This window comes from Saccopteryx bilineata, chromosome 2, assembly GCF_036850765.1.
Source record: "Saccopteryx bilineata isolate mSacBil1 chromosome 2, mSacBil1_pri_phased_curated, whole genome shotgun sequence".
Classification (NCBI taxonomy): Eukaryota; Metazoa; Chordata; class Mammalia; order Chiroptera; family Emballonuridae; genus Saccopteryx; species Saccopteryx bilineata.
In genome coordinates, this window is record NC_089491.1 from 176,365,237 (window position 1) to 176,375,094 (window position 9,858).

General features: G+C 48.6%; 1 protein-coding gene across 5 annotated transcripts in view; it reads right to left on the reverse strand.

Moving 5' to 3' along the window:
• The window catches only part of MYO1A (myosin IA), a 29,096-nt gene extending 21,427 nt beyond the window's left edge, over nucleotides 1–7,669 (reverse strand). The window contains exons 1-9 of one of the 5 annotated variants that reach the window (XM_066258722.1): nucleotides 7,584–7,669; nucleotides 6,418–6,647; nucleotides 3,638–3,764; nucleotides 3,413–3,528; nucleotides 3,067–3,161; nucleotides 2,765–2,869; nucleotides 2,501–2,547; nucleotides 2,306–2,369; nucleotides 1,836–1,934 (exon numbers count right to left, since the gene is read on the reverse strand). In XM_066258722.1, the coding sequence (XP_066114819.1) occupies nucleotides 1,836–1,934; nucleotides 2,306–2,369; nucleotides 2,501–2,547; nucleotides 2,765–2,869; nucleotides 3,067–3,161; nucleotides 3,413–3,528; nucleotides 3,638–3,764; nucleotides 6,418–6,497 (733 nt within the window). In that variant the 5' untranslated portion in view covers nucleotides 6,498–6,647; nucleotides 7,584–7,669. Of the gene's footprint in view, nucleotides 1–1,835; nucleotides 1,935–2,305; nucleotides 2,370–2,500; nucleotides 2,548–2,764; nucleotides 2,870–3,066; nucleotides 3,162–3,412; nucleotides 3,529–3,637; nucleotides 3,765–6,417; nucleotides 6,733–7,579 lie in introns of those variants that run through there. The other 4 variants (XM_066258721.1, XM_066258723.1, XM_066258719.1 and 1 more) reach the window with 4 other exon arrangements.
• Between the last annotated feature and the right edge of the window lie 2,189 nt (nucleotides 7,670–9,858).

Genomic DNA, 9,858 nt, shown 5'->3' on the forward strand with positions numbered 1-9,858 from the left:
GCACACCAGCTCCGCGAGCCTTCCAGCCTTGACCCGCACAGCCCTAGCCCTGGGTTGGTTCATTCATTTATTCAAAATAGCATGTTTTGTTTTAGTTTCTTCCCCTTGCCTCTTTTGTTTGGGGGTGATTAATTCCTATGATAGACTACAATGTTAAGTAGTATTTAGAGTTTAGGTGTTCATCATTATCGGGGTTTTCTCCCAATTTTTATGCAACAAACGCTTCTTTTTATCTTCTCCCCATCCACAGTTTCTAAACAATAAAAACAAGCAAGCCCTCCATACTGCTCTGGGCCCAGTGGTCCTGGAAGGAGGAAGGTAAGGAATAAAGGGTGAGCACGCATCTCCCCTCCCCCAGCCTCACCCTCTCACCCTTGGTGCACTCATTATTTGTTCACCAAGCGCTGACAGAGTGGCAGGTGCTGTGTTCCCCAGCCCTCATCACTCCTCTGGAACGCTGTCTCTGGTGTTGTGGGGCTAAGCCATGTGTCCCCTGTTGTGAATGTCTGTCCCAGCCCCTTTTACAGGGACTAGACTTTGTAGTTTCCTCTCCCTCCCACAAATGAACAACTTGTGTGTCAAGACTGTTTTTCATCTTCATAGTTTGTATACCTGGCTGTCATGCAGAAACTTTTTTCTTTTTAAGAAATGGATCAAGGGAATGGTCAAAGTTGTTTACCTGAGATGGGAAGGAGTAGGTTAATCATGGAACTTTAGGGAGATCAATTATCTGTTATTCAAATGATCTAAGACTCAGTGAGTATCTCTCAAACTAGAATTTAATGGCAGCTTCTCCCAAGACAGAATTTTAAAACCGAGGCTTACTGACGAGGGCCGTGTGAACAGAGAGTGAGTCAGAAAGGCCCTGGGATGATGACGCTAGCGAGGCCCCGCCTGGACTCAGCTTAAACGAGTCAGTGAGATGCTCAGCCAGAACATGACCCTAGTGCACAGATTCAGACAAGTTGAACACAACCAAGACTACTAAGCCAGGAGTGGGGATGAGACCTGTGGGGGCTCCTGCACCTGGCGGTCTGCCAGAGGGAAAAGCAAATAGGCACAAGTCCAGCGCAGGGTAACCAGAAACCAAAGGAACAGGTTCTCAGGGGGCCAGATCCACAGTGCTCACAGCTAGAGGGGAAGGAGGAGCAAACTTGGGCAGGGCCTTCAGCCTCAGGCCAGTACAGCATTCAAGCTAGAGTGGGCTCTTCCCCAGGACAAGCGAGCATGCCCCATTGGTCACACTATTGCAATGTATCTGTTCACACATCTGCCATCCCTAGGAGACCAAAAGTTCTTCAGGGACAGAATCCATGTCTTATTCTATACCCCCAGAGGTTAGCACAGTGTTTGATCCTAGTAAGTGTTCTAGAGATGTTTGATGAATGAATGAATGAAGCCTACATAGAACTATCTAAGAATAGGGTCCTGGGTGAAGGAGATACAGACCGAGGACAACTTCAGTTACAAGCTCATTGAAAATTCTTGAACACTTGCAACAGCCTGCTTAAGTCTCTGTTGAATTATTAATAAAATCCCTTTAGTTGAAGATAGGAAAGGATGGTAGGTGAAAATGAGTGTTCCATTTTTGAAGCCAGCTTGGGGAAAGGGGAACTGGATAGGACAGAGAAGTACAAGCAGTGAAGAGGCAAGAAAGCTTATTCCTAGCGGTAAAACCGCAGAAACGAAAGAGAACACAGAGGTCACAGGATTTGTTCCCAGCAATGGTGTATGAAATTTGGGTGAGGAATACAAGGAGAAATCTGAGGGGATCCGGGGGTGGGGGGGCAGCAGGGATTGAATGGCAGCTGGGGATGTTCCAGGCAAGCACGTACTCAGCAGCTGTGCACTCGCGCCAGCCAGCAGCTGATAGAAGATGTGGAAGTTCCTTTCTCCTTTGAGCTGTTTCACCACTCTGGATTTCTCAAGCAGATCTGGCAGAGAATCAGAAAGTAATGTCCTGCCTGACCTGTGGCGGCACAGTGGATACAGCGTCGACCTGGAACACTGAGGTCGCCAGTTCGAAACCCTGGGTTTGCCTGGTCAAGGCACATGGGAGTTGATGCTTCCTGCCCCCCCCCCCGGAAATGAATAAATAAAATCTAAATAAAATAAAATAAAATAGTGTTCTGAGGGTCTGGGAGCTATCTCAGTTTCCTCTGATTCTGCCCTCATCCCTGATATTCGTCATGGGTGGGAAGTCTGGTAGTCTAGTGTCCCTCCCACCTACAGTAGAAGATTAGCAGAAGGGACACTGTGGGGGCAGGTGGAAGGGGAGGGGTAAGCAGAATGGCAAGACACATACAGTTAGTGATGACGCCACCGAGGGGGGATCCCTTGAAGTCGAATTCGATATCCATGTATTTTCCCTTCAGAGACCAGAGAAAGAGAGACTGCTTCCTTCTCTTGTCACCACCTTACCCAGGAAGGGTCCGTGGCACATGTCGCCCTCTGAAGCCCCCACACCCTCTCCTCCCAGACCTGGGAGCTGTTCACTTACAAATCGAGAGGAGTTGTTGTTGCGGATGGTCTTGGCATTGCCAAAAGCTGCAGAGATGAGGAAAGGGACAGTGAGGTGGCTGAGGGGAGAAGAGGGACTCTACAGAAGGAAACGGAGGAAGAAATCTGGCCGTTGGGCCAACCACAGGATTTTCAGGCTGAATGAGAACAGTGGCTGTGGAACAATGGGGTGGAGGGTCTAGGGCTGAGTGGCCCCGGTGGTGACAAGGTGGGAGGTACAGAGGGAAGAGCCTGGAATCCTCACCCTCCAGCACAGGGTTTGATTGAAGCAGTTGTTCCTTCACGGAGTTCACCTGCTCCCCTTTCCCACAGACGGCCGCCACGTAAGACATCACCAGCTTACTAGCCTCTGTGCGAGAGAAACCCTCACGTGGATCCCCCTACCACCCTCCTCGACTTCCCTTTCCAGACCTCAGACCCCTCAGAGTCAGAAAAACCAAGAGGGAATTTTGGGGGCAGGGGAGGGGCAGGACTAGGCCTGGCTTGCAGAGAGACAAGGGGCCGATCCAGCAGTGAGCCCACAGCCTCCCCAGCCAGGTGCCTCACCGGTCTTCCCGGCTCCGCTCTCGCCTGTAATGAGGATACACTGGTCTTGGTCCCGGACCCTCAGTGACTGGTACGCCGCATTCGCCAATGCATAGCTTGGGGGTGGGGGAGGAAGTCGGTAATGACTAATGAGGGGCAAGTTCAAGACACCATCTTTCTCTTGATCCCTAGCCTCCACAGTCACCCATCCTCCAATTCTGAGGCAAGTGACAGTCCTAGGAAGGGGCCTCCAGAGGGCCACGGGAGGAAGGGGCAGCTGGAGAACCTCCTTCAGGAGGACAGAGAAAGGAAATTAGGATGTCTCCTCATCAGGAACATGTCACATTCCCTCGGTTCCTCTACTCACATGTGTGGCTTCAGCTCATAGAAGGTATAGTTCTGGTATTTGGCAATGAACTCTGAGCCATAGATAGGCAGCTGTTGGTAGGGATTCACTGAAACCAACACGTTCCCAATGTAGGTCTAGAGCCAGGAAAGAAGGTGAAGAAAGTGAGGGGTCGGGGTGTGGGAGAAGGAGCATATAAATTCTCCAGCCACACACCCACAGTCAGGGGCACCCATATGCACTCACATAAATCTCTTTGTTTTCAAAGCGCAGCTGGAGGTTCTTAAGCAGAGACTCTTGCTCCAGGGGTTCCAGGAGCACAAGGTCCTCTACCCCTATGGAACCTTCCAGAAGAGTCATGTCCAGGGGGCTACTGGGAATAAAGGGGACAGTTTGCTGATGTCTGCTCAGCATTAGAAACCAGTAACAGAGAGGAGGAAGGCAGAAGGGCCTAAGGGGGACACCCCCCCCAGTTCTGGCCTTAGCGAGTCCCCAACCTGAAAGAGTCCTCTGGACGGGCCCACAAGAACCGTGGGAGGGAAGCTGCAGACAGCTTGGCAGGAGGGGAGGATCCTTTGCGCCCTGGTCAGGGCTGGTAAGAACAGGACAGGTGTGGGACAGGACCACCTACCTCTGACCATAAGGGTAAAAAGGCACCAAGGCAGCAACTGGGGATGCATAATTGTGCTTGTAAGAGGGAGGGTTGGGAGGACAGGAGAAGTCAAGCTTTGTGGCACAGCCAGGCATCGAAAGCTCTCTCCCTCCTGCGCCGAGGCCCTGGCCAGCCTCTAGACTCCCTGACCATTGTCCACAGTTTTCCTTCTCAACTTCCTACCTCCCACAGCCCCTATTGCAGTAACCCAACTCATCCATGCCCATTTTCTTCCAAAGGTCTCTCCTCCCTGCTCATTGTGACAGTGAAATTCATTTTCTAATTTTTTTTTAATTTATTGATTTTTAGAGGAGAAAGAGAGAGGGAGAGAGAGAGAAAGAGGGGGAAGAAGTGGGAAGAATTAACTCATAGTTGCTTCCCATGTGTGCCTTGACCAGGCAAGCCCAGGGTTTTGAACTGGCTATCTCAGCGTTCCAGGTAGACACTTTATCCACTGCACCACCGTAGGGCAGGCTAAGATTCATTTCTTAAATGGGGACTGGACAAGGTGATGAGTTTGAAGACAGAGGCAGGAGTTCCTTTGTAAAAAATCAGAATACCCCAGCCTGACCAGGCAGTGGTGCTGTGAATAGAACATCGGCCAGGGACACTGAGGACCCAGGTTTGAAACCCCAAAGGTCGCCAGCTTGAGCACGGGCTCAGCAGCTTGAGTGCCAGGTCACTGGCTTGAGCATGATCATAGACATGACCCAATGGTCTCTGCCTTGAGGAAGGGGTCACTGGCTCAGCTGGAGCCCTCCGGTCAAGGCACATATGAGAAAGCAATGAATGAACAACTAAGGTGCCGCAACTATGAGTTGATGTTTCTCATCTCTCTCCCTTCCTGTCTCTCTCTCTCTCTCTCTCTTTCTCTCTCTCTCTCTCAAAATAAGTGGAATATGGGGGAGGGGAGGGGTACAAAGAAAGCTAGATAGAAGGTGACAGAGGACAATCTGACTTTGGGTGATGGGTATGCAACATAATTGAACGACAAGATAACCTGGACATGTTATCTTTGAATATATGTATCCTGATTTATTGATGTCACCCCATTAAAAAAATAAAATTATTAAAAAAAAAAGTGGAATACCTCAAAGAAAATCAAAGTGAGCTTTGATTCTCCAACAAACAAGTAGCTGTCAGGAGCTATGGATGTGCCTACACTTCTGTCCTTATTTTTCAATTTCCAGCTTTTACAAGAATTCCTATAACCTGGCCTGGACTTTGCCCTCTTTTTAGTAGCTGACGGAAATGAGCAAAGAGGAGCAGAGTTGGAGAAACAGGGAGCCACACCCAGGCATCGAAAGCTCTCTCCCTCCTGCGCCGAGGCCCTGGCCAGCCTCTAGACTCCCTGACCATTGTCCACAGTTTTCCTTCTCAACTTCCTACCTCCCACAGCCCCTATTTCAGTCACCCAACTCATCCATGCCCATTTTCTTCCAAAGGTCTCTCCTCCCCGCTCATTGCCACAGTGAGACTCATTTCTCTCAGTGAGACACAGCAGGTGTTCCTAAAGAGGAAGCCCAGCTCTCCTGCTGTTCCTGTGGGACTGAGCCGGCAGGGTGAGGCAGAATAAGACAGAATGTCACTCCCTAAAGGAATGAAAGAGCCATATCCTCCTCCTCTCCTGCATGGCTGAACCTGCATGGGGGAGGGGAAGGAGGCAGGAATGGAAGGTGGAGCGAGAACGGCCCAGGTTGCCTTCTCCCTTCCCTCTGCTTTCCCCAAGCTCCAGGAAAAGAAATACTTGCCACTTCCTGGAAGGACATACGAAGGGAGCAGCAACAATACTGATAATTGCAGCCTCTAGTAAGCATGTGCTATTAGCATGGGCCAGGCAGGGCTCTAAATACTTTACATATATTCATTCATTTGATGCTTACAATTTCCCCATGAAGTAGGTACTAATTTCTATCCCTATTTTCCAGCTTTTACAAGAATTCCTATAACCTGGCCTGGACTTTGCCCTCTTTTTAGTAGCTGACGGGAATGAGCAAAGAGGAGCAGAGTTGGGGAAACAGGGAGCCACACCCAGGCATCGAAAGCTCTCTCCCTCCTGCGCCGAGGCCCTGGCCAGCCTCTAGACTCCCTGACCATTGTCCACAGTTTTCCTTCTCATAATAACAACAATTTCCTTTCCATAATAACAAACAAAAAACGTGAAACCAACAAAAAATGTGAAATTGTTAAGTAACTTGGCAGAGAAGGGTGAGAAGCAGAAGCAGGGGGCTGGGAGAGGGCATCTTCTCTGAATCTGGATTGGAGGGAAGTAGAAATATGACTGCTTGAAGGCAGGGAAGGGGAAAAGGAAGCAGCCCTCAAATGAGTATCCCAAGATGTAAAAAGAGCACTGACAGGTCAAGGTTAGACTCACCCAACACTGGAACTAGGGTGTAAGGTCACTGTCCTTTGCAGAATGGTGGATAAAATCCCGACTGGACAAGAAGGAGGCATAAGATGCCCAGCCCCAAAGGTGGAGGAGAGGGGCCTCTGTTAACAGGAGCTGTCCATGGTGTCAGGGAGGTCAGGGAAGAGGCCGCCCTCCTCTTGCCAGTGTCTACTCTTCTGACCTTCCTCTGTGCTGCCTCCTCCAGCCAGGGTTCCCTGTATCAGTCCAGCCAGGAGAAGCCAGAGACAGGCAGCTCAGCACAAAGTCCGGGGCTGTTCCTGTTGAGGGTGCGGCTCGCTTAACCCTTCACAAGCCTGAAGCCCGGAAGGGAGACAGTCACAAGAAAGCACCTGTAGGAAAGGGTATCTGGCTGGCCTTAGCTGAGCACCTCAAGTAGAGTTCTTGTGCCATTGTCCTCAAAATTTGGAAATGAGAGCAGGGGTGCAATTTATAGCAAAGGACAAGCTTTCCCAAACAGTCAGAAATTTGTCAGGGAGGAGGGTACGCATGGGTGTCTTTCTAACAAAGAATCAGTACCTCCCTCAAACCTGTCTTATTGAGAGTCAGGGGGAGTCGATGCCATTACTGGAGGAACTAAGCAGACACAAATCCCCAAATTCCTCTCCACTTCCTTCCCCCACCATAAATCAGACCCCATCGTACAGATCTAAAAACTAAAGATGGTAATGACACATTCGTATAGACACCAGTTTCACTGAACTTCTACCTGTATCATCACATTGACTCACACGCCCGTGAAGTAGGCAGTGCAGACACTCCATTAAACAAGAAGATCAGGGGCAAACACTGAGGCTCCGAGAGGTCACACAATGTGCCCATTGTTCCACAGATAGTATGTGGCAGAACCAGGAACAGATGCAGCTAAGTCAGCCATAAGTGCCAGCCCAAGTCCATGGTATATCGAATTTTAAAATCCTTCTGTGCTAGGATACTCAATAAGACCCTGAGATAATGTTTACTGGGCATTAGCACAGCTGGAAATATCTGCCTCCAATAGATAATAAGCTTACGAAATCCTACTTTCCAGGGTACCCCTCACCTACCTAAAAAAATTCCTAAACAGCAAGCTCGCTATGCCCACCATTCCCCTCCCGAGGCATGCACAAGGAGCAAATTAGGTAATTACAGACACTTAGCTGAAGACAGAGACTTGATTCTCCAACTTGCAGTCACAGCTGCTTGGTTCAAGGTCCAAATGCTATTGCTTTGCAGAAGCATTCTGCATAAGCCTGGCCCATCAGCAGTTCCATTATCAACATGCCCTTTCATAATTTATTGACTTACTATATATATAGCAAGGGGGGAAAGGCAAGGAGAGAGAGAGAGAAACACTGAGTGGAAGTCACCTCAGAACATACTCCCATATACAGCTGGCACAGTATCAGTGTCAGGCATAAAATAACTAGACCCCCTGTGTTTCAGTGGAGGGAACTGATGAACAGACCTAGAGTGAGAAACTACTTTCCCAGAATCACACCACTGCAAACCTGGCAAAGCTGGGACCAGAACCCAGGTCTCCTGTTCTCTAGGCCAGGAATCTGCAGCCACCTACACTGGGGTTTATCTGTGTGTCCACCCATTCACTCATTTATTGAGTGCCTACTATGTGCTCACAAGAGAAGTGACTTTAAAATGAGATGGCAATCTCAGGCTTAGAAACAATGGCATAAATATCACAAGCTAGGGTGACCAACCATCCTGATTTGCCTGGGACTTGAAATGAGTTCTCTAGACATGGAAATTTAGGTGCTAAATCTAGGAAAGTTCTAGGCAAACTGGGACAAGTGAGTCTAAATTAACAAGGTGTAAAGTATACCTCCAAAGCAGCTGGGATCTTAAGATCTGTCAAAGCATTCCTGAGGTGAGGACGATGCGTGGGGGTTGTGATCTGTTTCCCACACAAAACTGAAGCAACTGGCCTGACCAGGCGGTGGCACAGTGAATAGAGCCTCGGACTGGGACGTAGAGCATCCAGGTTCGAAACCCCAAGGTCTCAGGCTTGAGTGTGGACGCACCAGCTGGAGCATGGGTCACTGGCTTGAGTGTGGGATCACAGACATGACCCCATGGTCGCTGGCTTGAGCCCAAGGTCACTGGCTTGAACAAGGGTTCACTAGCTCTGCTGCAGCCCCCCTGTCAAGGCACATATGAGAAAGCAATCAAAGAACAACTAAGGAGCTGCCACAAAGAGCCACGACGAAGAATTGATGCATCTCATCTCTCCCTTCCTGTCTGTCGCTATCTGTCCCTCTTTCTCTCTGTCTCTGTCACAAATACACACACACACACAAAAGCCAAAACTGAAGCAACTGGAACTTACTGACCTTCCTCCACTCTGATTCCAAATCACCTTCCTCTTCTCCCCCATTAAAATTTCTAGTCTCTGTAGAGGCATGAGAGAATTATTGAGAGTGATGGAAATGCTCTATATTATGTTTGTTAAGATGGTTACACAGCTGCCTGACCAGGCAGTGGTGCAGTGGATAGAGCGTCGGACTGGGATGCGGAGGACTCAGGTTCGAGACCCCAAGGTCGCCAGCTTGAGTGTGGGCTCATCTGGTTTGAGCAAAAGCTCACCAGCTTCACCCCAAGGTTGCTGGCTCCAGCAAGGGGTTACTCAGTCTGCTGAAGACCTGCAGTCAAGGCACATATGAGAAAGCAATCAATGAACAACTAAGGTGTTGCAATGCGCAACGAAAAACTAATGATTGAAGCTTCTCATCTCTCTGTTCCTGTCTGTCTGTCCCTGTCTATCCCTCTCTCTGACTCACTCTGTCTCTGTAAAAACTAAATAAATTTTAAAAAAATAAAAAAGATGCCACACAATAAACAGTTTTCAGATATGGTGAAGGTATTTGGTGGTAGAGGGTCAGCTTGGCTCTCACAGATTACCTGGTGTGAATTAGTAACATTGATTAAGTACCTACTATGTGCCAGGCAACAAGGCAAGTGCTCTATGTTGTTGCTGTTCAAAGTGAGGTCCACAGAGCAGCAGCATCTCAATCACCGGGGAGTATATTAGAAATGCAGGATCTTGGGCCCCAGTCCAGAACTTACTGGATCAGAAGTCTGTATTTTAACAAGCTCCCCACGATTCCTCTGCAGATTAAAGTGTGAGAAGAACTGGTTTAAACCTCTTATCTTTTTTTTTGTCCTCCATAAAACCCTATGCTGTAGCACACCTGGCAATTATGCTTTAACTTTTCATTAATTTAGCCATTTATGGTCACTTATGTCTCTTATTTACCTACTATAGTTATAGAAGGCAGAGGGGAAAATATGATGCCATCAGTGTGCACTAATCTACATAAATTTACATATAATCCATATCCTGCTTTCTTCCTTTTTCATCATCTAAGAGTGGACAATGGATTTCCAGCTCATCTAAATAACTAAGAACAGGGG